Source organism: Polyodon spathula, chromosome 1, assembly GCF_017654505.1.
Source record: "Polyodon spathula isolate WHYD16114869_AA chromosome 1, ASM1765450v1, whole genome shotgun sequence".
Taxonomy (NCBI): domain Eukaryota; kingdom Metazoa; phylum Chordata; class Actinopteri; order Acipenseriformes; family Polyodontidae; genus Polyodon; species Polyodon spathula.
Genome location: NC_054534.1, coordinates 35,555,453 through 35,582,688, shown reverse-complemented (window position 1 = coordinate 35,582,688; position 27,236 = coordinate 35,555,453). Strand labels below are relative to the sequence as shown.

At 36.5% G+C, this 27,236-nt stretch overlaps 1 protein-coding gene across 14 annotated transcripts in view; it reads left to right on the top strand.

The window, feature by feature from the left end:
* LOC121318004 (transcription factor 4-like) overlaps nucleotides 1–27,236 on the top strand; it is a 177,770-nt gene that overhangs the window by 130,952 nt on the left and 19,582 nt on the right. For 13 of the 14 annotated variants that reach the window (XM_041254261.1, XM_041254251.1, XM_041254226.1 and 10 more), the window contains 7 exons: nucleotides 14,773–14,878; nucleotides 15,791–15,924; nucleotides 16,093–16,225; nucleotides 21,960–22,030; nucleotides 22,375–22,453; nucleotides 23,759–23,841; nucleotides 24,219–24,422. In XM_041254261.1, the coding sequence (XP_041110195.1) occupies nucleotides 14,773–14,878; nucleotides 15,791–15,924; nucleotides 16,093–16,225; nucleotides 21,960–22,030; nucleotides 22,375–22,453; nucleotides 23,759–23,841; nucleotides 24,219–24,422 (810 nt within the window). The remainder of the gene's footprint in view (nucleotides 1–14,772; nucleotides 14,879–15,790; nucleotides 15,925–16,092; nucleotides 16,226–21,959; nucleotides 22,031–22,374; nucleotides 22,454–23,758; nucleotides 23,842–24,218; nucleotides 24,423–27,236) is intronic. The other variant, XM_041254181.1, reaches the window with a different exon arrangement.

Below are 27,236 nucleotides of genomic sequence, written 5' to 3'. Positions count from 1 at the left end.
AGCCGAGGACTCCCTGGTCGACCTAAGCCCTCCCCACCCAGGGAACTCCCGTCCGCGGTCGGCATTAGAATAGCCTGGACCCAAACAATCGACGTCCAGGCTATAGGGGGCATCCTGGATGTGCCACTCTGGAGCCTCCATTACTCTCTTTTAATGTTGTGGTAGCCTTTAAAAAGTGAGGTAGCCTTTAAGCATTTTACCTCCCAATGCTTCTTTACACTGAAGCATTGTTTAGCAGGTGAGTTTTATACTTTTTGTTTTTGGTATTTTTGGAACACATGATTTGAATTTGGTTGGTCGTTCATGGAAATGCCCAAAATTTAACATACTTATTCAATTAGGTAAAGCATGCGTGGTGCGAGTAATAAACCCTTAAGGATCAATTCACACAAGAAGTGCTTTGTTCTCAGCAAAGACACCAACAAAATGTAGCAGTTAAATGACAATGCATTTCATTTCAAAAGGTTACAGGCTCAGTTGACTGTACTGTAGACATCACACTGTTGCCTAATAGTATTTAATTCTGCTACAGGTGAGAGCTGAAAAGTTACAATGAACTAGATCTGTAGTTCAGCTTTTACATTTTTGTTCATGTTAAATGCAGGACATTGGGTGACCGAACGTGATACTCTAGGTTAAACAAATGTATGTATTATTATTATTAGTAGTAAAAGAAGTAGTAGTACTATTAAGACAGCATGCAATCTTAATTATGTTTCAAAGACTACAGAAATAGCAACAGGAAGCTGAAACTGAAATAGCTGAAGTAACAAAATCTTTGATCTTTGTGGCTATATTGTTGCAATCTGTGCTAAATAATGCAGCCTAGATTTTACTGGAGTCTTAAGTAAAGGTTGGTCCATATGTTTAATATTAACTCAATCCTGTAGATATAATCGGGTTGGATAATACAGTATACTAAGGTGATTTCTGTTTTATCTTATCAAATATATAATATATAGATATAGATATAGATATATAATAGATAGATAGATATATACACACACACACACACGCCAACACATTCTGAAAAGGCATCTGCTTAGATCAAAACCACTTTTTCTTATCTCCAAACCTAGGCATTGTTGCCAATATATATATATATATATATATTTGTAAATGACCCTTTGCTACATGCAAGGGATTCATAAAGTATGATCTGACTGTTAATGTTTGTTTTAAAATGTCTTTGCTTTCTGAAACTAGGAGATTACTCTTAATTACTCAATCAATTGATTATTTATTTATGGTGGCAATTAATCGATTGTAAAAATGCCAGGTTGCAAACCACCAGTACCGAAAGTATTTATAGGTTCCATTTTCTGCCAGTACTGTCAAGTACATATTCTGTACCTATGAAGTTATTTAAAAAAATATATTTTAATGAATAGGCTATCTCTCTTTTTCCAATAGAATGAAAGGTGATGTCCAATAGACAATGGTTTTAACCCTTTCCAGATTCTTCTGTCTTATGTGTAGTGCTTTAAAAATGGATTTGGCAAAGGTTTTATTCTGGACTCCGACATCTACTAACAGATATCCTGTGCAAAGGCCAGATAGAGTTTGCTAAGCCTGTGTCAGGACCTGTTAGTCACTAAAACCATTCTACACAGTGCGTCATTGAAGTGCTTTTCTTTTCTTTAGGAAGCAATTTGCTTTCTGGGGATCTTAATATAAAACTGATGCCAAACATGACTTCTTATGGCCTTAGTTGAGCTGAGAAAAATCATATAATTCAGTGATAGGTTGACAGTGTGTGCATTCTTCTGTGTAGCGTATCATATGTTAGTATGCATTTCTTATATCAATTTCTTTTTATGGTATAATAATAATAGTAATATATCAGCTTTTAATACATTGACTAGTTACATCTAGAGATCACTTAACAGTAATGTAAAACACATGAAAAGGTATCCATGTTTTTCTCAAATCGCAGCCTGTTGTACAAATATATTCGTAAACATGGAAGTGTGGATTTGCTTGTATGTTTGAATGTTCTGGTAAAAGATAGATTGTTAAAAAAAAATACAAATAACAAGTGTAGAGTTATGAGCAATAGCAGAATCTGACATGTGGTGTTAATTAAATAAAATGATAAGTAGCAATGCTGCGGTAAGTTGCCATAGCTTAAAAGGATTTACAATTAATAAAAATCCTTCCTAAAGTATCCTTTAAACCTTAGAACAGTGTTTAAACACTAGAACAGGCAGCACAACCTTGTACAATATGAATTATCTTTTAGTAGACACAGTAAGATAACAAATGTAGAATTTTATATTTCTTCTCTGTTGTATGTGGTGTAGCAGTTAGAGTTAAAACTTACTTTCTTTAATGTGTGACATTGGTAAAAATAGTGTTGAAAGCAAACATTCTCTGTGTTTGCTTTCTCCTTTATTTGGCTGTAATATATTTTATACTATGCCCCAAAGGGCATTGGTTTACTCAGTAGTTAAACAATATGACAGCCTTCTAAAAGTTATCTCAAATCCTTATGTTGGTTTAGATTTCTGGAGCGGTTTTAGGATCTTATTAACTGTCGGTAAGTATAAATGTGCTCTTTGGAATGCTGAAAGCCATTTCCTGTATTCATTGTCTGTTTTGATGTGTATACTGTAATGTTATTAATAAGTATTTGAGGGATGGAAAATCTTATATGACTGTCTCCTTTAACTTACAAATAATATACTCTGCTGGGGATGCATATCCCCAGACAGATATAGTAAAGACGACTATATAGTATGTACTTTTACTACTAGTCGCTCTAATTGTGTATACACAGCCATAGATGGGTATGTTATCAACATGTTTGTTTAAACTTGTGTTACACAGGTGGGACATGAATGGAAATGTTGCTGTAAAGTGAACTGTCCAATACATAGCTCTATTTTGCATCTTACTGGGATGAGAGGGTCTTTATCCGATTTGGGGTTTTCATCCTGTTGGGCTTTAAGGAAATATTTCTGGTTTACTTCAAAGTGGTGTATCCTGCCTTGAAAAGTTCTAAGATCTAAATTGAAAGGATACATGTGCCTTTTAAACCTTGCCATGGGTATGATGTGAAGCTGTCTGTTGCAATTCCTCAGCTTTTTAAGTTTCATTTATTTATTTTAAATTCTCAGCTAAATTGTTAGCTATTGTCTCAGACAAGTATAGCGTGTACCATCTACTACATCCTGCAGTTATTGCAGAAAACATGTTTTGTAAAAGAACCAAGTTCTGATTCGATGGCAAAACAGCAGTTCTTTGGTGTTTATCTTGCTTGAGCCTACAGTATGTCAGGTAGATCTCTGAAATACAAGCAGCCTTTTTGAAGGTTCTTATTAGTGCAATCGTCTGACTGTGGGTTGCATGTTGTCTCCTATATAAAAGTCGTCATAAATGTACAGTATTATTCCTTTGGAGTTGAAGGATGTGCCGTCCTTGTTGTGGGTACAAGTACAGTACTGTCAGTGCGGTCCCTCAGTGAATGGGCTGTAAATTACAGATTGTTCTAGGCCATGCAGTGATCTTTTGTCCAGACTGGGGATGTAAAGTATTTAGGCCATCAAGTGTATTTCCTTTAATTGTTGGTTCTGCAGTAAGACCCTTAAGGTATTGAGGGAGGGAGGGAGGGGGGCTTAACCTGATGATCAGTTTTCCAAATTAATATTGTATTTAAAAAAAAAAAAAAAGTAAAAAATTCTAAAGCAACTTTGTACTGTACTAAAATTAGGTCTAATCTGATATGTAAAACAATTATAATAGTTGGCCACCAGTTGGCCCTAAATTAGCATCAGATGTAAACAAAGCTGAGTGTAAGACCAATTATCCTTTTTTCAAGGACATTTTGCAATAAAATAGTCAAATCTCAGGATGCTATCAATTTACATTTGTAAAGGTCCTCGTGCGGAATGTTGTCTTTAAAAGTTTGCATGCTGTGCTCAGTATGGGTTTCTGGCATTCAGAATTAAAGGAGCAGCTTTTGCATAATACCCCCCCCCCCCCCCCCCCCCCCCCCCCCCCCCCCCCCCCCCCCCAAAAAAAAAAAAAAGGTTAAAAAAAAGTCTGCATTAACATTTAACAGTTTGTTTAATGTTTTAAATTGAGCCCTTTTGCTACCATCTGTAACCCAGACCTGCTAGGCCTATCCAAATACCAAGCCTCCACCACCCTGATTAAAATGCTGTAGGGCTGTGTAATAAACCTGTGAAGCCAGGGTAATCAACCTGGGAGTGACAGCACTGACACATTAACCTGATGCCCAGGTAAGGCTGTTTGTTTTAATCAAGCCAGCAAGAACAGCCGCTGGGTTAATAGCAGCAGAGGGTTTTGAATGGCTGTCCTTTTCCGGCATTATTCAGTAATGACGCAACCCTTTCTTGGGTTAATTTCATCAAATTCGTGGTCAATTAAAAACTGAAAATTGCTGAATAGAAGCTTTTCAATCCCCCCCCCCCCCCCCCCCCCCCCCCAGCATGGCATGGCTCCTTTTCCTTTAACTAGCCACCATCTTGAATTAATTTGGAACCAGTAGTGTAAACAAGTTAAAATTGGTTTCTTTATAAAGAGTCGGCTTGAATTTAAGGCTGTGGTTTCTTTTTACTTATGTAGGCGGCATTTCAAAGCTGCCTCAAATTTAAACAACACCATGCATACATCAAAATGCTTCTTTTAATTAGTATTGACAGAAAACGCATTGCAGAATTGGTACTGTATCTAAACCAGAAACCAATGTGCTATTATAAATATAGGCAATTTTATTACCTGATAATCTATAAAGCAAAATTAGCACCATATGGTAACAATGATTAGGTAGTGATGAGATTATTGTGGCAACCTGTAAATGTCTTAAAGGGTACTAATAAGTTGGCGTATTTCATGAATTAGAGGCTTGGCAGTTATTGGTCTATTCTTACAAGGCTGAACCCGACCAAAAAATATTTAGTTTTTAAAAACTTTCTCATAAAACAGTCCTACTGTATATGTAGACACACAGCCCTTTTTTTTACTAAGTAAATGTAACTGTTTTTAATTAGTTTTTTTACTTTGAAATTTCAAAGATGTGTTTTGCTGACCTACTGTAGCTGTATATTTATCAAGGTTTCTGTTAAAAAAAAAAAATGCACCAAATATGGAAAACTACAAAGTGGTATGTAATTCAATATGTTAACGTAACATTATCCAGCAGGTTTCATTAGACTTTAGAAGAAAAATTTGGTAATTCTGTAGGGTGATGCAAAACTTTTGACGATAGTTTTATTGTAATTATTCCACAAATGGGGAAAGGGGGCTGTTGACGGACATTCTCGTGAGTGAAATACAAACAGATGGCCATGGAGTATTCTGTTTAACAGCGCAACATATGAAGCCTGTCTAAACCTAAATTTGCTAAATTCAGGGAATTACTTTGGAACAGTGAGATTTACTTATTCTTTTGTTGTGGAATGTGCTGTGAGTAGCTTCCACATTATTACACTAGATATTTATAAATTACTCTTCAAAGTTCAAAAAGAGGTGTGTTGCATTACAAAATAAGGTAAATGGAATAGAAAAACATTTTAATCTCTAGGAATTTGAAAGGAATGGCTGTCACATTTGCTGAAGTGAAAACTGAACGGCAAGCCCCCTCCCATCGCCACCTAGCCCCCATAGAGCCAACTGGGATGTAATAATTGGAGATGATAGCAAGAGGAAGACGACAATTCCATTTAAACACAATTTATTTTACTTTTAACTGTGTCCCACGTGAATAAGAGTAGATTTAGAGGATCGATTTATTAATAGGTACTGACAACTGTTCTGACATAAAAAACTAACGTTTTTTGCTCCTCTGTATTTTTTGTTTACAGAAGCTGTTGAGATATTGTTCTTAATGATAAAGCGTGTTGTTCAATCAGAATTTTCATAAGTGTTTTTACAAGCATAACATTTGTAAGCTACGATCTGCATGCTGCTTTATTTTTGTTTATGTAAGCACTGTTCAAATGTAATTATCAACTGATCCAGAACGTGCTGTTGTTTGGCCATGCTATTTATAGGGCATATGTTCTTAAAGCATTTGAATATTATTAATTGTCAGTTTATATTTTACAAACAAATAAAGTAGTGCATTTGTTGTCACACCACTGATAATGGCTGCATAAGTATGCACTTGCTTTACATATTATAAAATAACGGCCTTGTACTTTTGAAACTCTCATTACGAAAAAATTATAATATATATATATATATATATATATATATATATATATATATATATATATATATATATATATATATATATATAGTGCAATACTTGCTAATTTTACCATGGTTGCTGGGTCTGTAATAAGGCATTTATAGCACATTTTTGATGTATTGCTCCAAGGCACAAGTGTGATTTATCTGACAATATTTCAGTGTGAACAAGTGAAAAGCTGCCAATACGGGTTGCATGTTTGTTGACAGTCTCAGAAGTTTGACAGGAGGGCTAAAACAAGTTCAATATTTGACACTTTCGTTTGCATGTTTGTCTTGCAAAATATTGTCATCCTAATTTAAATTCTGTTTTATTACATAGGATTGTTGAAAAGTGCTGGATTTTTGTCCGCAAAACTTTTTTGGACTGTAGAACCGCAGAAAATGTATGCATGCGAATTAAATTGCAGCTTATGGTACATATTAAATAATAAAAAAACACAGCAAAACACTTCCATTACATCATAGATATGAAGTAATGTTATCTTTTTGAAATTGAACCTTCTTTAACTAGGGCATTTATAAGATCCAGGATTCCACATATCCATCTGGAAACTTTGCTGTTAATGAAATCCCTGGGTTAAGTTTAGAGTTAAAGAAAAGGTGGGGGACTCAGATAACTGAAAATACAATATTCTGCTTGTGGACTATCATCAAGCAATGGCAGTCTTTAATGATCAGGTTTGGAAAAGAGTTATGAACAAGTAATTATAGACATGTGGTCAGTGAGTTTCAGAGGACCAGTGCATTCTGGCCACAGAATGGACTTAAGTCAGAATTTGCTTTGGTTTATTCATTTTGTTCACTTTCAATGTACTTATGAAGACTTTATAAAGTATTTAAGTAAACCAGTGTCACATTGTGAAGTCAGTAGCTGTTTATGCCAGTCTGGCATGACTGACTTTACTGCCATGTAGTTTATTTTAAATGTTTGAATGCAGGAAACACAGACCAAGCATTAATTTAAGAGACGTTGCAGAATTACAAATATGCCATTAAGTTTCATTCTATTTAGTTAAATGCACACAATAATTGTGGTGTTTTCAGTAGTGCCAATTTCAAGACTCATGTTTCTGAATATCACAACATTTTTATTGAATTAACTGTTCCAAGACACATAAACACAGAAAAGAATGCAAGCTCACATCCATACAATGAATGGGATTTAGCACTGTGTCTCTTGGTGCTTTATGCCTTTTAAACAGCTAATGCATTGCAGCACTATTTCATAGCTTTGGCGAAAGTTTTACAAACAGTGTGGTATTGCAGTGAACAATGTACCTTTTAATCTTAGATATTTTAATGATTGTGCAAAAAAAAAGTGAACTAATGCAATGAAAGTAAAAATAACCTTCAGAATTTATGAGTAAACTATATTAAGTAATACTTAATATAGTTAAGTAACAAATAATTCACATTGATTGATTACGGTCATTTTAAAGCATGTCATTTTTGGTAATAAACTCAATTAAAGCATATAGCTGACATGTTTAAATGAGGTAACCTTTCTAGCTTGGTTGTGTATTTTTTCAACAGTCAAAGTGCATAAACCTAAAACCAAAATATAGGAGTTACTGTATCCATTGAGTTGAAGGGGATATAACAACTGTTCTGGTCTCCACATGCATTGCTGTTTTAAAATATATATCAGAAACATTTTCCTAATCTTGTTTTCACAATTTTTGCTTCTGGACATATTGATTTTAAATATAAAGCAAGATATACTTATCTTTGATTTATTAATGTCAAGAAGAATAGGATGCTGAATATTGAATATACATATTTTAGTCTAATAAATAGGTTCTCAGCACAGAGCTTTGGTAATTGTGATCCTCCTCTGTAAGTTAGAGTGCCATGCTATTTGTATTTGCACCTATAAGCCTTTTTCCCCCCCTGCTTTTTTTTTTTTTATTTAGTTGCCGCCAATGGTTTTCAGCCGTTTTCTCCACAATTTGGAATGGACAGTTTTTATTTTTATCCTGGTTCACCGCTGCAACACCCCGGAGACTGGAGCACGCGTCCTCTGAAATGTGTTCCTGCCAATCTGTCATTTTTCGCCCTGCGGATCCACAGCGACGCCACCAGACCTATAGTGCCGGAGGACAACATAGATTTGAATGGCTCCACTGCAGACCTGCAGGTGCCCTATCAGCCACAGGGTTCGCTGGTGTGCAGTGAACCACTGCTTGCCCTGCCGACCTAAGCCCTTCGTACCTGTGTGGCGTGTGGCCAATTGTGCGCCACACCCTGGGAACCCCTGGTCATGGTCGGCAATGACATAGCCTGGATTCGAACCTGCAGTCTCCAGGCTATCGGGCGCATCCTGCACTCCACGCAAGGGGTTCCCCCTTGATTTCTTAAATTAGCTATAGTTATTCCTGTGTGGGTTAATGTAAAAGCTTCCCTTTGCTGTGCCTTGGAAAAAAGTCCTTAGAAATGTTAAATTTCCTAGTTATAAATGTGTTTTAATGAGCCTTTCAAACTAAATGACTACATGAATTAAATGAATAAGAACACAGTGGGTTGGCTTTGCTGTGAAAGTAGATCGTACCATTTGTATTTGTCAGGAGTTTTTTTTACAGTATTCTAAACTATTTTTCTGCTTCAGACAAAGTTCCAACAGAGGAACTAAAAGAGAAAGAAAAAGTATGTATCTGAACATGATGGGCATATTTAAATAAACTCTCCATTTCCATGTTGTGTAACACCTGCACATATTTCCAGTGGTGCCGCTGACCCTCATCTCATTAACCCTGTCTGGCCTTTGGCCCCTCTCATATTATGACTGTGAATTCCTCTGTGGCTCTGAGGCAGCAGTGTTACAGGTGGTTATTGTAACTATGTACACTTGTTTTTCATGGTGCACCGTATACTTAGCAGCACAGCAGGACCTGCAATCTCATACCTTTCGTGGGGGCTGGGGCTGGGTGAGTGTGGGTGGGGTGGGGGGATACTTTTGCGTGTGCTTTTTTCTTGTACTTTTTTCTCTCTGTTATGGCTCATATGGTATTAATTACCATTTGATGGCAATGCCAGGCCCCGAGCCGCTTGCATGTTTGTCCTGTGAGAAAGCTCTGGAAGAACTCCACATCTGGTTTGGATTAAAGCAATTGCAGGTTGATAGAATAAACTCTGGGGTGAGGTGGGTGGGATTTCCTTCCGGATCTCTCTCTCTCTCTCTCTCTCTCTCTCTCTCTCTCTCTGTAGCTGGGTTATATGGTTTGCTTATGGGATCATTCACTCCCCCTCCCTCAACAAAAAATAGAAACATGTGCTGTGAATTACGATCTACAATTAACCTTCTGAGAATTTGCAAAGTATATGAATTTTATAATGAGTTTCCCCATAGAAAAATATGTGTTTTTGGCTTTGGGGGATATTCCTGAATTCCATTGTGTAAAAAAAAAAAAAGAAACTGTTAAACAAGCAAACTGTGCTAAAAAGAATGAAGGTTTGTCAATGTGAGCCAGCTAAATCCGGCCCCGCAGTTTCTTACTGCATTTTTGCAGTCAAGCATCCACAATCAGCTATTTGTATTTGACCTGTTTTTGTTTTAGAGAATAATACACCTTAGTTGGGTAATTAAAAGATACAAAGAGATATAAAAATTAAAAATATTAAAATTAAAAATTATATTAAAATGTTTAAAATTATTTATAAGAATATTATATATATAATATATATCATTGTATATATAAACTAATATTATATATATATCATATATATATAAATATTATATATATATATTAAATACATATATGTGTGTGTGTTGGTGTGATACAAGGTACAATTGTATTATACATATGTATTACAGTATATCTAGTGTTCCGCATTTTCGGTTTATTCCGAACTTTACCGAAAAATAATGTTTGTTTGTTAACATTTGTTTTTTTAACAGGACATTTGGTTTTTATCGATTTGTACTTGATTTTTGTCTATTATTCAATATCTTCATGGCACTATTTTCTAGGAAATACAGTTTTTTTGATAAAAATCTTGCTGTTTTATGTTAACTCTGACATTCCAACAAGCAGCCCTACTCTGTATCCTAGGATACAGCATGTATGTTTAAACATCAGAGGATCAGATAACGTTCAAACATGGTTCTCTGTCTCTTCACAAAACATTATCACCTGATTATGTTCGCTAATCAAAGTCTGATTATTGTGGCAATTGCTGGGCGTAGTAACTACTAGCTTGATCAAAAACTAAATTGAAATACTTAAACATGAAAATATAATATGTTTTAGTGGATGAGGAATGGGTAGAAAACATAAATCGGTTTATGAATATTCAAAAGAAAACTAATGTTTCAATGTATGCAAAAATAGCAGAAGTGGGAGAGATGAGGCAGATGAGGCAGAGGATGCATAGCGCTGCAAATACTGCTACATTTAGGTACATGTTCACGCTGACAATAAAAAAAAGCATACTGTAACATACTGATTAGTTTAAAGTGTAAGACACACTTTAAACTATTACAATAAAGTGAACTGAGAGACAAGCAGTCCATTTATGTGACTTTTACACACGCTTTAATAAAAAGAGAACACAGAATGACTGTGGTAATGAGTTTGTCAGAGCGCTGTGCTTTGCTGGACAGCCACTGTTTATTGCAGAGAGGTATGTATTGGTGACTTTGTGCGACAGTACTGTCCATCAGCTAAAACACTGCCTAATGCCGACCCAATCTTAATCGTAAATATTTGACAGAAAATGGTGATGCTTTAGTTGGTAAACTTATGTAACGCTTTGGAAATGCCCAGTGTGATTTTTGATTGCCTCCTGGTGGCTTGCACCTCCCAGTTCTGTCATTTTTCCTTTCTTTTTATGATTTAAAGGTGAATAAACCTGGCTTGTTTTGTGCTGATGTCATAAGAACATAAGAAAGTTTACAAACGAGAGGAGGCCATTCGGCCCATCTTGCTCGTTTGGTTGTTAGTAGCTTATTGATCCCAAAATCTCATCAAGCAGCTTCTTGAAGGATCCCAGGGTGTCAGCTTCAACAACATTACTGGGGAAATGTCATGTTCATACCTTCTCTCGTTACTATTTCCGTCAGCACAGCGATTGCCCAAACGTTTGCAAAGTATCAGCTAACTTGGGAAAACGTGAATTCGACTTGCACAGATTCTGCTTCATCATACATGCCAGGGACATTAAATTTAATCAGAAACCAGAACTGCTACGCATCATATTCCACATGCAAAATGTGCAATTTTTACAGATGTTTAAATTAAAAACCATTTTTTTAAGATTTTTTATTCCTATTATAAAATATATGTAAAATAAACTAAAATACCCAGGTGTTTTTTTTTAAAGATAAAAACCGAAAATGCAGAACACTAAGTATATCACGTCAGAATCTATTTGATGGTAGGATTGCTTATTACTGTAGATAGGCTGCTTTACAAGTCATCCAGGGACTGCTTTGAGGCTATATGAAGTTAAAAGGCTTTTTTATTTATTTATTTAAGATTATGAATGGTGTGGGATTAACTTTTCATAACCTTGTCTGATGTCATATTTTCTTGCCCTGCTTCCTTTTAGTACAACCCCGCAGCTCTATTTCATTAAATCTTAGTGGTTTTAGCTGAGCCTCTTCAGCTGTGGAAAAATGTGTACTATTTAGCTCAGCAATCTGCTCAGCATTCTTTTTCACAGGTGTGAGAACTAGAGTTTTGAACCAGCTTTTTCAGTATAATTGTATACAGAACAACACTAAGATGGTGATATATGTAGCACAGTGGTAGCTCCAATCATTAATTTACCTTCTGTTAGGAACCATGAGGTAAAAATTGATTCTTCTTGATTCTTTTCACAAATTGAAAAAGTAATGGTGGGCTTTGCTACACTGTGCTTTGTTATTTTTTGAATTACTTTGTTGTGTATGGGAGCAGTTGTTTGTCATTGAAAATCACACTAATCAGATTTTCATGGATCTACCTTATTTACAGACAATCCTAAAAATACTTTTTGTTGTATAGAGATATTAATCTATGAGTATTAACAGTGTTTTAAAGGCATTAAACTATGACCAATACATTAAAGTCACTTAAAGGAGGGTCAAGTGCTATGCGTAAGCCAGGTGTTGGGGTTAGTTCTATATGTCTGAAAGTACACAATGAGATTTTTGCACTGAAATCCATTTAGGTTTTCAGTAGATCAGTTGGTGTTTTTTATAAGCAGAATGCATGCATTTCATAATAAAACAATGAGCCACTAGGGGCCAGATTTATTTATCTTTTCTCCAAAGTAATAGTGTGTGTGTGTGTGTGTGTGTGTGTGTGTGTGTATATATATATATATATATATATATATATATATATATATATATATATATATATATATATATATATATAAGGTTCATTAGAAATTAGGAATAATTAAGCTTGTAATACAAACTGGAATCGTGTTTTCAACATTGTTTTCTGTGGGAGGTAGTGTACAAGGTTTCTTTCATTACAAGAGTGTGCATAAACATGGTAAGAGATGCAATACTAATTGTATACAGTTCATTTGTCAAAGTCCCCAGTGCTAAAGCAGAACAAGAAATATCAATGAAAATGGATCCAGAAAATGTATTTGATATTTTTAGTGAAATACTGAAATGTAAAAGAAAAAAAAATCCCATTAAAAAGCAAACACAAACACCCAAAAAGATGTAATTTCACTCTGTATGTTTAGATTTTCTTCATTTGAATCCCTATTGGGGGTTAACATTGAGTATACAGCACTAAGCTTCAGCACCAGCACTGCATGCTATTTTCCATAAAACTTCTTTGCAGGATTCTGCTGCCACTGCCACATTCTCTGTAGTAGATCTTCATGCCATGCTGTAACAGGTCTTGATACAGTTAACCACCCACGAGGAAAGGGTTTGTTTTGACACAGGAAGGTGAGGAGCAATGTGAGGAGAGAAAAAAAGGGCCAGATGTTCTCACAATTCTAGTTATGTGGAAGTAATAAGATAGCTTTTCTGACATCCGAGGCATGAAGAATTTAGGTATGCAGTGGAGGACTGAAAGTTAGATACCTTAGTTGAAATAAAAACGTGGTGTTGATTGTCTTAATTTCTTTAGTGCAAAAATTGGGAATAAGGAAAGTATGTTACTAATTATTATTAAAATACACATTTTTAAATTTGCATTAAGATTTTCTTTGTCTTTGATGTATAGAGCAATTTACAAGTATACTATAGCAGGAAATTGGCCTTCTGAATGCTAGTTGTAAGAAATAGTTTCTATTTATTTATGTCTTTAAAGCACAAAACTCTGGGGTCTATTTAATTTATCTCAACAGCAGCTTATCCTATTAACACCTCCTTAAAACTTGAAGTCCTTCTATATAGTGTATCTGTTACCACTCTGTTAACAGGAGTTCAGTTAATCACAAGTGGGGGAAAATCACCTGCTGGATGTATACAGTTTTATGGTGTATAAAGTTAAAGATTCATTAAACCAGACCATATTGACAAAGATTTCTTGTCCAGACTTTTTTTAATTATATCAATAAGTTTTATTTTTAGTACTACTTTTTGTTGTACATTTGTTCTTCCTTTTAATTGAAAGGTAGTATGGATAGATGAGTTATGAATGTAAATGCCATGTGCCTTTTATAATTTGTATACTGTGCATGTAGGTTTATTATTACACTAGTTATGCATTGCAGTAAATGTTTAAGCACAGCCCTCCACAATTTCTCCAGTGAGGCTAGTGGAAACAAGTTGTAATGTATGCCTTGTATCCTTCAGAAAGTAGATGTTCTTCCCAGACTTTGTAATTTACCCTGTTGGTTTGTGTTCTTAAAAGATTTTGCGTTTTTTTAAGCACTTTAGGCAAGTTATGAAGCTCCAGTATGTTGTTTCAATATCAGTTTGGGCTGGCAAGAGATGCTTGCCTTTTTTTAGCAAGGAACGTGTTCATCATCAATATTATTTTTTCCTTCCCGTCTATGTGGAGAGGAGCATCAATTTACAGTATTTGCAGGTTTTAGACTTCATTCCTTACCTCCACCTTTGTCGTCAAGCCCCTGGTATGAGGGGTGGGTGTACAAAGCACACCTGCAATTTGTAGGGAAAAAGCACTACCGTTGCATATAAAAATGGGAATAAGGCTCCCTGTGCCTTGCAGTTTTGCAATGAGCTTAACATTTTCCAGGTGCTTTGTAGTCCTATCTGAGTTAGATTTTTGGGACTTGATAGGTTTTTGCACGTTTACACTAACTCATTTAGAGGCCTGCATATAATGTTTTATTTGAAGGCAAAATGGTTAAATAATTTTGTCAGTAGGATTTGCAGAAAAAGTTGGAATTTACCTTAACGATAGTTGTAGTGGCACCGTTTGCGATATATAAATACCTTAAGAATAAAGGAAAATTAAAGATTACATTTTTTTTCAATATCCCTTATGACCAATTATTTGGGCCTATCAAAAATGATTTATGTCTTATTTGTTTGGAGTTTGAAAGCTTAAGAGAACTAAAACAATCTTATTATGGTTATATCTCACGTGCAAATATCCTCATGACAGTCGTAATATTTGCTGTGTTTTCTAGGTATATGCCCCATCAGCAAGCACTGCCGATTACAACAGGGACTCACCGGGGTATCCATCCTCCAAACCACCGACCAGCACCTTTCCCAGCTCCTTCTTCATGCCAGGTAACTGAGCAAATCAAGGAACAACCAATCTCTTTTAAGGAGCTGCTTAAACTCAGATTTTCATACTAAGGCCCATTGTGGCCAGAATCATTGAGGCTGACGTTTTTAACCTATTGCAGAGTCTTCTGGCTTAATCATTGTGTTTCAACCATGAGATTTTATTGCATTTAAAACATATTTCAATTGCTCTGCCTGCATCACAAGGAATCAGTTCTTGGCTAAACCATTGAAGCCGTTCTTTTAGGTGTTTTTCTTTTCAGATGCAAACTATGGACCATTTTTTGTTTTTCATTTATTTTATTAACAAATCTTATAAACAGAACGATGACTTCCTTTGCAGGATTAATTTATTGATTTAGTAGCAGATAATAGCTTAAAGTACTGTTGCTTTCAATAATCGGTGATTATTCCCTTTTAAATTATATATTTTTTGCTGTAGAATAGTGGTATTACATTGTATACAACAATGGCTTGTTGATATTCATGTTCTGTTTTTTGTTTTTTTAAACAAAGATCTTAGTAGTGTGGTTTAAGTATTCTTGGTGTTCTTCAAGGCATTTTAAAGCAGATTGCAAATCCGCTACCTACTTAAGTATGTCGTTTTTTTTTTGTTACTCCTGTCCTTACACGTTTTAAAAGGATCAGTTGACTAAGTATATAGAATACACTCATTTTTAAGACCACAGATGCCGAAGGCACAGTAGACCAGCACAGTTCAATATTTTTTTGATATGACCAATTAAAGGATCTAAAACTTGTTTTTAAACAGAAAAAAAACAAACAATATTGACATAGTTTATTGTAAGCTTAATGTTCCTGAAAATGAATCCGAAGTATGGTTTGAGAGAGATTGATGGATTGTTGAACAATACTCAGTTTGATATAGCCTAGCTGTAATTCTTGGTTCATCAGATGGTCATCACAGTACTGATCCATGGAGCTCCTCCAGTGGGATGAACCAGCCTGGCTATAGTGGAATGCTGGGAAACTCCTCACACGTCCCACAGACCAGTAGCTACTGTGGCCTCCATCCACACGAGAGGCAGGTAAGTGATCCAGTGCTCAGCAATTGTCTTGTGTGCTTTAACCATGTCACTGATTTGTCCAAACGACACAAAAGGCTGGCAAGTTTTCTCTTTGATTCAGGAAAGGTGTATTTTGGTTTTGTTTTAACTATTCATTAAGTATGGGTTTCTTTCTGCCTTCCTCCACAGAGTTACCCGTCACACTCCTCAACAGACATCAATTCCAGTCTTCCTCCAATGTCCAGTTTTCACCGCAGTGGCACAAACCATTATTCCGCCTCCTCCTGTACAGCGCCTACAAATGGAACAGACAGCATTATGGGTAGGTTGGCTCTGTAACTGCACAACGTGGTTGATAATGCCTAAAATAGAAAACAATTGTGCACATTATTGCCATTTTACATTCAGTAGTTGATATTCTGTACCATTTGGAAATCAGATACAGTGAGTTTCCTTTCAGGTACGAAATGTAACCATTACCGAATGGGTGTTTATTCCTAAAGACCCGAAACTGAATAAGATATAACAAAGCGGAAGCAGTCATGCCCGTCCCCGAGGGTATAAAGTACTTTGTGCACAATCTCAGAGCCATTTTTCCTTTCAAGAAATGACCTGACAGGAAAGCCTACTCAGGTAAGTACTTGTTACTTTTTTCTTCTATAGATGTTTGCATTTATTGTGTTTCACACAAATTTTATGTGATATTAAAAATAATCGCTGTATTAGTTTTACAAATTACGCGTATTTGTGCACTACAGCCAGTGGCTGGAGTCGCTCCTTCGCAGGAATCAGGCAACTTAAGTCAGCTGACTTCGTGCTCTCCCCCAGGCTGCAATAGCTCTGGCTGGAGTTATTTTATTCTCGTCCTGGTACGGTCCCCGTTCCGACCGTAACATACTGTTCCTCACCGTCATGGTACCTTCCCAGTTCTGACCTGCTACTGATATCTGTTTACATCACCCAGTCTGGTACCAAGCAGGTCTTGTTGGGTCTGAACAGCCCCATTGATGTCTTTTAGCAGCTCAGGCAGCACCTGTAAATTCTTACTGTACATTGCTTGCTATTTGCATAATGCCTGGGTTTTATCCCTGCGAGACATGCAAGGTTAGTCTGCCAGTCTGACCCGAGCCTGATGGGACCAGACAATAAGTGTCTGGGTTGGGTATAGTTTGTATATGTACAATTTGGGTCCGGGTCAGTGTGTTATTAGCAGGGATCCTTGGAATCCGTTTGCTGTAGAATAACACATGAAAAATACAGATTTTCTGTGCGGTGGGAAATAAACATACAAGGCTTTTTTGTGTGTTTGATAACCAAATCAATGTTTTTAGCATATATGTAATCATCAACACATGCACTTTGTGCTTTAAATTTACAGAAACATACGTGCTTAATAAAACTTGTTCTGATGCACAGAGGTGGTGAGCCTCATTTGGAATAGATTCGGGAGAACAGAGATGGTTCCCTTTGGTTCTCCATAACAGGTGGGGATCCGCTGGCTATAGATGCCATGGCACACCAGTGGCCAAGGCAACTGTTATATGCCTTCCCACCGCTTGCCATGCTCCCGCTGTTTCTGGAGAAAATCAGGCAGGACTGAGCCAAGGTGCTCTTAGTAGCCCCTTATTAGCCCAGGAAGCTCTGGTTTTCAGCCCTAATGCAACTCCTGAATGGCCAGCCATGGAGACTGCCCAAGCGCCGTGACCTGCTCAGTCAGGTGCGGGGGACCTTTTGGCATCCCGATCCATCGAACCTGCAGCTCGATGGTCTTGCCCCTGAACAATTGCATTTGAGCCATCTGGGACTTTCCAACAGGGTTATTGACACCATGTAGAATGCCACGCATTCCCAGTACGGGTACAAGTGGGTGCCTGCCTTGGGTGTTTAATCCCATGGAAGTTATACTGCTATTTTTGCAGGACCTGTTTGACGAGGGTAAATCCCCAACTTCATTGAAGGTCTATCTGGCAGCTATTTCAGCTTGCCATGTCAAAATCCTGGTGGGGCAATTTCTGAAAAGAGTTCAGCGACTTTGGCCATCTGTGAAGGATATATTTCCTCGCTGGAGGCTTAACGTGGTGCTTGATGCACTCATGAAGCCTCCATATGAGCCCTTGTAGCTGAACTGAGCTGAAATTTTGATCACTCAAAACGCGTCTTTCTTGCTTGCAATCACCTCTGCTTAGCAGGCGAGTGAGATGCAGGTATTGTCAATTGCGAAAGCCTGCTTAATTTTTGGAGCTAGCATGTTAAGGGCGGCTTCTGAATCGACCCTTACAACACAGGCATAGAGGTGAGTTTGTCCCTCGATTTTTTAGCCCTAGCTACTTGTTACTGGGGTTCCGTATGGCTTAGCCTTGTAGCATTCCGGTCGTGCGGCAATCTTGCCCTTGCAACGGATTAAGTATATTGACCCATACAGTAATGGTTACATTTTGTACTTGAAAGGGAGCGTTAGGCTATTATCAGAACCCTGGTTCCCTGAAATAAAAATGTAACCATTAAACTTCAAGGTGCAGTTCATTTATGTCCTTGGGTGGGACATGGCTAATAATAACCTAACGATTTCATGTTTTGTATTGTGGTGGACTCTTTATGAAGTACATTTTGCACTATTTTTTTATTTTTTTATTTTAGCGACATTCAATTTCACAACGGTGTAGACAAGTACACATACCCAAACTGTCCAGATCCAGTTTACACAGCTGGTATACATTGATTAAAATTGTACATATAGTTCTGCTTTTTTGATAACCAGTAAAAGAAACCAGAAGCACATGCTTTCAACATAACCAAAAATAAAAATACAATATTTTTGGTGCAAGAAATTGTATGTCTGAGTCATGCTGCTTTCCACAATACACGATGGCTTAATATTTATTTAAACTGCTAAATAAAGAACATCATACATATTGCCATCATTTTTTACTGTATATGGTATTATGGTGGTTCATTTCATATACATAGAAATGTGCAATATACCGTATTAGGATGATGAATAAATACAGACCAGATACCTTGCGTTCTTCTGTGTTTTGCTGACCAAAAAAAAAAAAAACAATCAATGATTTGCACAGACTGAGGAACATAAACAAGAAAAGCTGTCATTTGAAAAATAAATAGTCAACATAAAAGGTTGATGCATGTGTTTTGGGTTTTGTCTGTGATTCTTTATTTTTCTATTAAGAAACACAGCAAGAATGAAGTCAAGTATTAACACATGTGGTATTTTTGACATATTAAAGGAAAAAAAAAAAACAGGAAAATGAACACTCTAATCTTTTTTGACATTCAGCAAAACTCTGCCACATAGCCAAAAGCCCAGAGTACAATAGTTAGGAACAGAAACCTCACTTTGATGCTGGGAGTTCTGGACATCTGAATAAAATGTTTGTAACATATGCAATTGCATGGAACTGCATCCAATGTGAATGATAAGTTAGATAAGAGTGAAGGAATATACCACAACGTTCACAGCATTAGGGTAAAAAACGACAGCAAAAATGTCTTAACAAAACTGAAGAATGCCACGATGCATTATAAGTATTTTTGATCTAATGCAGAATATTAATAATATCCTTTTGAAGCCTGCATTTTATTGAAATTGATTTGTTGCAACATATGCTTAAAATTATACCATAATATATGTTCAGTCTATACAATAATCCTACTTTCTACTTTCCCGTTTTAATGATATGTTGCTATGACGTGCATTGGATGTGCAGCTTACCTCTAGCACATGATGTTTCTCTTAAAAAACTGACTTCACTGGTGCTTTGAACCATTACTGCTGCTCATAATCAGCAACAGTGTTTAGTGGTCCAACTGCACGAGGTTCAAGCATAGTGCTGTCAGGCACTATAATACTGTTAAGTAAGAGCTTTGAGTTTTGATAAATGCCGACAAGTTTTCCTCTAACTTGCTTGTAATGCATAAACTTCCAACCTGGAAATGCTGAAATTCTGTCAGCAGAGATGAGCAAAGTGCATATCACCTGAAAGTAAAGTGTGACAGAACGATCTGTGCTGGTTAGCTGGAGTAGTTCTTAAAATACATTTAAATCTGTATTTCACAATGATGTCATATACAGACTAACTACATTATAACTAACCCACCTGAGACCTGGAGAAATGTTTGTTGTATCAGGTTGTTTGCTATAATAGGGTTTGGCAATTTGCTGTATCAAAATGATGAAGAAGCGCCCAAATTGAATTGAACATCTTGATACAGTATACAGTAGTTCTTTCAAGACAACTTCACATTGATCAACATTTAAACTGTATATTTAAAAGAAAACAGTAAATGAACAAAATAAAAAGTACATTTACATGCTGAATACAGTAATTACGTGCCTTTTCTCTTAAAAAACAACCTATCCAGCTTAGATTGCTTCATGTTTTTCGTGCTTTTACCAATGCATGCTGTTTCAATCTTGTTACCTTGTTGCCATGGTTGCAGTTTGTGTGGCGATGGCAGTGGTTGCATACGTCACACATGATTCACACTACAATAGGTTATCTATAAATCGGCCTTATCTTCAAATTAGCCTACCAAGGTCTTTGTTTTCACTGAGAGAATAACACATTCACACTGGAGAAAGTTCAGTGTCAATGGCTACCGAGATTGTTTAATCCGGATAGATTTTGTAAAAGTAATCATTCTGTAGGGCTAATTTCCATTGAAAAAAAACGGTTCTTGCTGAATGGATCGTAAAAAAGGGGATTCGTTGTAAGAAGGGTTCATTATAGTGAAGTTAGACTGTATGACTTTTAATTCTTTGTTGAAACAAATAGATTTGAAGGACATATACTAGGGTAGCGTTTTATTGTGTCTCCTTTTATGCCTTTTTTTCATTTTCAAACAGCCATGTACATGAATTTCTCTCAGGGTGACTTAAAATGGCTAATTGCCTCTGAATTTGTTTAGAGAGAAACAGGTCTAAATTAAATTCAATCTAGTTCAGCTTGACTTCAATATTGGAGTGCTATTGGGCCATTCTTTGAAAATCAATGGTTTTCTACACTTGTGAAAGTCATCCTTAATCAAGGGAAGTAATGTTAAAACTGTACAATGCATTAGTAAGACCTCATCTTGAATATTGTGTTCAGTTCTGGTCACCTCGCTACAAAACAGATATTGCTGCTCTAGAAAAAAGGAACAAGGACCAGGGGTCACAAATGGAGATTAGACAAAGGGGCATTCAGAACAAAAAATAGGAGGCACTTTTTTACACAGAGAATCGTGAGGGTCTGGAATCAACTCCCCAGTAATGTTGTTGAAGCTGACACCCTGGGATCCTTCAAGAAGCTGCTTGAGGAGATTCTGGGATCAATAACCTACTAACAACCAAATGAGAAAAATGGGCCAAGTGGCCTCGTCTTGTTTGTAAACTTTCTTATGTTCTTATCAGATTCGTGGCAGGTTTAATACGTTTGTGACAATGTTCTAGAATACACTATTAATAGAAAGTAACGTGTATAACAATATATATCAACTATTAGCTAAACTACAATATGCATCAAATCACTTATTATGAATACGTAGCAAACTTGAAGAAAACTAGTGAGTGTTATTAGCTTGTTTTATGCAACTGGAGTGAGCTGTTAATTAAGGGAGTCATATATACCAGGGTGAGGAGTCTGCCACCTTTTTGTATGCTGTCACAGAAAGAAGAGGAGGCATTCTTTTCCCTCTTTTTGGTCAATAAATTATATTAACAATATCATCCATTAAAAGGCCTGTTTTGAATACCTAGAAGTCTTAATGATGTTTTAAGTGCAAGTGATTGATCCTTGACATTATTATTATTATTGACCCCTGTAGTTTTTTTATTTAAATTATTTATTTATTTATTTATTTATGCTTTAACAGAGAAAAAAGACATGCAAATACCAGAATGTGAAACAATGATAAGAAAAATAACAAAATGAAAGTAGTTGGGGGGGGGGGGGGGGGGGGGGGGGGGGTCCACGGGTCCACGGGTTATTTACAAGTAAGTTACCAAGGTAATCAAAAGTGTCTTTGTTACGTTAACTTAGCTTTTTTCTTTGGTCTAGCAAACAGAGCAGCAAGTGGGGCCGCAGGCAGCTCACAGACCGGCGATGCCCTGGGAAAAGCACTAGCATCAGTAAGTAGAGACCCCGACTGCATACAGGCTGCCTCATGTCATGTTTGGAGGGGCAGTGTATAAATACTTTTCAAGTATTAACATCTTGGCCAAAGAGATGAAGGTGACACCCAATGATCCTATATCTTCACCTCTATAATTCAAATTATTATTAAAATGTAAACTTTTTAAAAGTAGCAGACCACAGTAATATAAAATAGAGAGCTGCACTTCATTTAAACTGCCTGTCGGTCACTTTCTTTGTTTGACACGGCACTTATTTATTGATCTGTTTATTTGGGGGCAGCAAGCAGAACTGTGAGCATGAATTGTTCATTTTTTCTTTTTTTCTTTTTTTTTTTCAGATCTACTCTCCCGATCACACCAACAACAGTTTTTCATCAAATCCTTCAACACCTGTTGGGTCTCCCCCTTCTCTCACAGGTAATTGTCCTGCTTCCTTACACCAGGGCATCATGATTGGTGATTAGGAGGCATTGTTTCTAATCAATAAAGCAGAAGCAAATGTCTTTACCTCCTTAATTTGTATGGCATTTGTACACATTTTGCATGGTTGTATTTATGTCTTGTACAGTATTTGATATTGCTTAACATAAATTGATCAAGGCACATTTTTCATCCATACTTCGCTGTTTTTGAAGAAAACACTCTGTTTTCTACGCGAGGGTGGGGGTGTTGTGGATATGTCTAAAGCAAATTTGCAATTAAGATTTCAACATGGATTTATTCAAGATTACAATTGTGCAGTTGAAGCAAACTACAGGGTAGGAAAAATGATTTTAACTTTAGCGTTTACATCTTTCACTGTTTTGCTTACAGTGCAGCGTTATGGATTTAGGAACAATCTACTGTGTTTACTTTTAGTATTTTACTAAATTGAAATGCCTGAGATAACTTGTATGAAACATTGCACTAAAGTTTGTAGACTTTAGAAATGAAAATGGTGGTTATTAAAGCAGACAATTTAAATTGAAATTTAAAAGTTACATTTACAGGATAGAAAGTTGAGTTTTTACTGAGAAATAATTTAGTTTCTGATAACACTTTGACTATTAGCACATGTGAAGGTAATTATTTGCTAATTAGCATATGTAAATGAGCCTTTTATAATAAAAAGCGGTTACTAAAACTGAACAAGTGAGTATACATAAAGGAGGACACTAAAAATGTGCTAATTAGCTCTAATATACATAATCAAGGAATCTTGTGCCCTTCAACTAGGTGATTTAGGGGAAACCAAGTAGTGAATGAACATTGGTTTTATTGATGAGTTCCTTTTAATTGGTTGCACAGATCTGCCTATTTACAACAGGGCTAAAAAGAAACAATGCGGTGAATCTTAACAAGGGTCTGTATGTGAAGCAATTACTGAGCAGCGTGGTTAATCAGGCAAATAGGGGATTATTAGCATAACATATGATAACCCTTCTGAAACTCATTATAGTTGTGTGACTTGGGTAACCCTTCTCTTACCCCCCATTAAACAACTGCTGTAATAAAGAGGTTCCCCCATTTCAAATAACAGCTGTTTATAGCAAACCTTAGGAATGATTTGTAAAGATGTTAGAAAATGTAATTACAGGTTGATTTACAGGTAGTCAAAACTAAGTCAGGGTAATGTACTTCAAATAAGAAGTCTTGAGTTGGATTTTATACTGCAAGTAGTGTTCCATTAATTGAATGTTGAAGAAACTTTCTGTGTTAATCTGTTCATGTGTTCTGTCCCAGCTGCGGCAAGCACAGCTGTTTGGTCAAGGAATGGAGCCCAGGGATCATCATCTCCAAACTATGAAGCTCCACTGCACTCTTTGGTAAGACTTGTGACAAATACAACATGGCCAGATATACTAGCACATACTGTACTGTACTGGTAATAATAATCACTGTTATAAAAAATGGTAACAATAGTTTAATATTATTAGTATTATGTAATACTATTTAATGTAATCTTGGACACAGATAAAACCTTGATTGGGCTATTGAAGACTTCCCTATCTCCCCTGAATTTTATGAAACTTGCTACAAGAGATTTGATTTTAAAAAAAAAATGGCTAGGCTTTTTTAGATACACTGTTCTACTTGCTTTTGTAGTTCATGGTTAACTACTCCCTCGCAATAGAGGCATATGCTTTTGAAGGCTTTATCTGCATTTGATGAAGGTGGTGGACTAATTTGTTTTCACTTGCAGCAAAGTCGCATCGAAGACCGGTTGGAAAGGCTGGACGATGCCATTCATGTGCTTCGTAGCCACGCGGTAGGTCCTTCCACGGGCATGCCCAGCGGCCACAGTGAGATGCACGGTTTAATAGGACCATCACACAATGGGGCAATGGGAGGACATGGGTCTGGATATGGCACAGGGCTCCTTTCATCGAACAGACATTCATTAATGGTAAGGACCTAAGCTGGATGGGTTTGTGATGTGCAGTAAAGGGGAAAACATTTAGTTGTATAATAGCTGATTACTCAATAGAAGAGCAACTTTTCAGATCTGTTTATGTGAAAATGCTACAAGGTTACACACAAAAAGGGAACCTTCCTTGTGTTATATCTAATAGTAAACCCAGAAAAATACGTACAATACAGTGTATCAGTCTTGTCAGTTTGATTGTAGTTGCTGATTTTCTTAGATTTGATTGTGGTATAAACTGTGGTTTGTGGTCCCCATAGCAAAACGGCAATTTTCCATTGAAAACCAGGGAACGAGATTGGATTTAATACAGAGATACAAATTTGAACTATCGTGCCTCCTATTTTATCAGATAATTCTATCTGCCCTTAGTCAATATTCCTAGATACACTTCTTTATTTTATTTTTTTTTTATTTGTTTAAATTACTGATTTAAAAAAATAATAATAGTAAAGAAAGCCTCTTATACAAGAAAGGATGTACTGTACATATATTTTCTGAAATGCTTGGCTTCAAGAGTTTGCCCTCTGCAAGCAGGAATTTTAATAGATGACATGTGATGACGCACTTTCATCAACTAGAGAGATATCTGTATATCTGTATATTGTACGGAGCCTGGCATGCTTGTATTTCAGAAGGGTAGTCATGTTTATTTAATTTCTACACATGAGGAGATTACTTCTGACATTAAGAAAAAAAAGGGAGTGGTTGTAATGTGCACCTAGTCTCAAAATAATTTGCAAGAAACCACTTAGTTGCACGAAAGGGCCGCTTGTTCTTCTCTTTACGTATGAGGCCAGGACTTTAAAAAATCTTAAAATATTTTCACTATTGGTTTCTGTTTAAACTTCAGCATTACCATTTCCTGTGGAAGGTTTTCTGCACTCAGGGTTTACAGTAACTATGCTCTGGACCAAATTGCTGTGGAAGTTTTCAATTACTATTTAATTGTGGATGGACAGTAGATTATTTTTTGTGTTCTTTATCAAGGCCTTTGTCTACAACACACATGTTAACAACACCCTCTAGGAAATTGTGGTGCAAGAAAACAAAAATGGCAATTTCTTACTACTACATTTCCTGAATTGCAAGTTAAACTACTTTAAATTTCCATCCATTTATTTCACAATCATTTACTACAATTCGGCAATCTTTTTTTTTTTTTTTTTTTGGGGGGGGGGGGGGGGGCTAAATGGAATCCTAATATTAAAGCATGGTGTTTCATCAGGATGCCCATCCATGTGTAAAACACAAACTACATAAATAATACAATTACAGTGCCTATAGAAAGTCTACAGCCCCTTTGAGCTTTTGTCACATTTTGTTGTGTCAGTGCCTCAGAGTTTCATGCATTTAAATTTGGATTTTTTTCCACTTATCTACACACCATACTCCACACTGTTAAGGGAAAAAAAAGTTTTTATTGAGAAAAAAAAATGATATATTAAAAATACAAAACTGAAAGATCATAATTGGATAAGGCTCCACCCCCCTGAGTTAATACTTGGTGGAAGCACCTTTGGCAGCAGTTACAGCTGTGAGTCTGTTGGGATAGGTCTCTACCAATTTGGTAGAGACGTATCTACCTAGATTTGACAATATTTAACCATTCTTCTTTACAAAACTGTTCAAGCTCTGTCAAGTTCCTTGGGGAGCGTTGATGGACAATAATCTTCAAGTCATGCAACAAATCTTCGATTGGATTTAGGTCAGGGCTCTGACATTTACCTTTTGGTTCCTTAGCCACTCCAGTGTAGCTTTGGCTGTGTGTTTTGGGTTGTTGTCATGCTGAAAGGTGAACTTCTGTTCCAGTGTCAGCTTTCTTGCAGAGGGCAGCAAGTTTTCCTCAAGGACTTCTTTGTACTTTGCTCATTCATTTTCCCTTCTATCCTGACAAGTGCCCCAGTCCCTGTCGATGAGAAAAAGCCCCATAACATGATGCTGCCTCCACCATGCTTCACAGTAGGGATGGTGTTCTTTGGGTGATGTGCTGTGTTTGGTTTGCACCAAACATAATGCTTTGCATTTAAGCCAAACAGTTCCATTTTAGTTACGTCAGACCACAAAACTTTTTGCCACATACTTCAAATGGGATTCAAGGTGGGCTTTCTTGAGTAATGGCTTCCTTCTTGCTTCTTTTGAAAGCACCTTGGTGCTCATGTTTGAGTCTTTGCTTTGAAATGCACTACCCAGCAGAGGGAACCACCAGTAACTGCTGAATTTATCCTTAAATCATGTGAATCACTACAATTTAACACAGATGGAGACCACTTAACTTGGTGTGCGATTTTGAAGGCTATTGGTTACACCTGAGCTAATATAGGATTGCTATTACAAGGGGGGTGGACACATATCCAACGAAGCTATTTCAGCTTTTATTTTTAATTAATTTTCTGCAGATTTCTAGAATATTTTTTTCATTTGGAAGTTGTGGGATAGGATGTGAAGATAATTGAAAAAAAAATCATTTTAATTTCAGGTTATAAGGCAACAAAAGGTGAACATTTTGAAAGGGGGTGTAGACTTTCTATAGGCACTGTATATAACTTTTATTGCTGATTTGAAAGGTTAAATAATCTGTTTAGCAGAGTACCTGCTAGTTACCCTGTAAAAGACAGACGAACAGTAAATGGAGGAAATAACATTTTGTGTTTGGTTAGTTTCAGAACTAGCCTTTGACCACTTGATGTGTTCCACACTGTTAATGGGGGCAGGGGGAGGGGGGCTTCAAAACATCAAGGAGGATGCTGGTAATCTTTTCCATATTTAAGGTTTTTCTATTTGAAACAACCCATA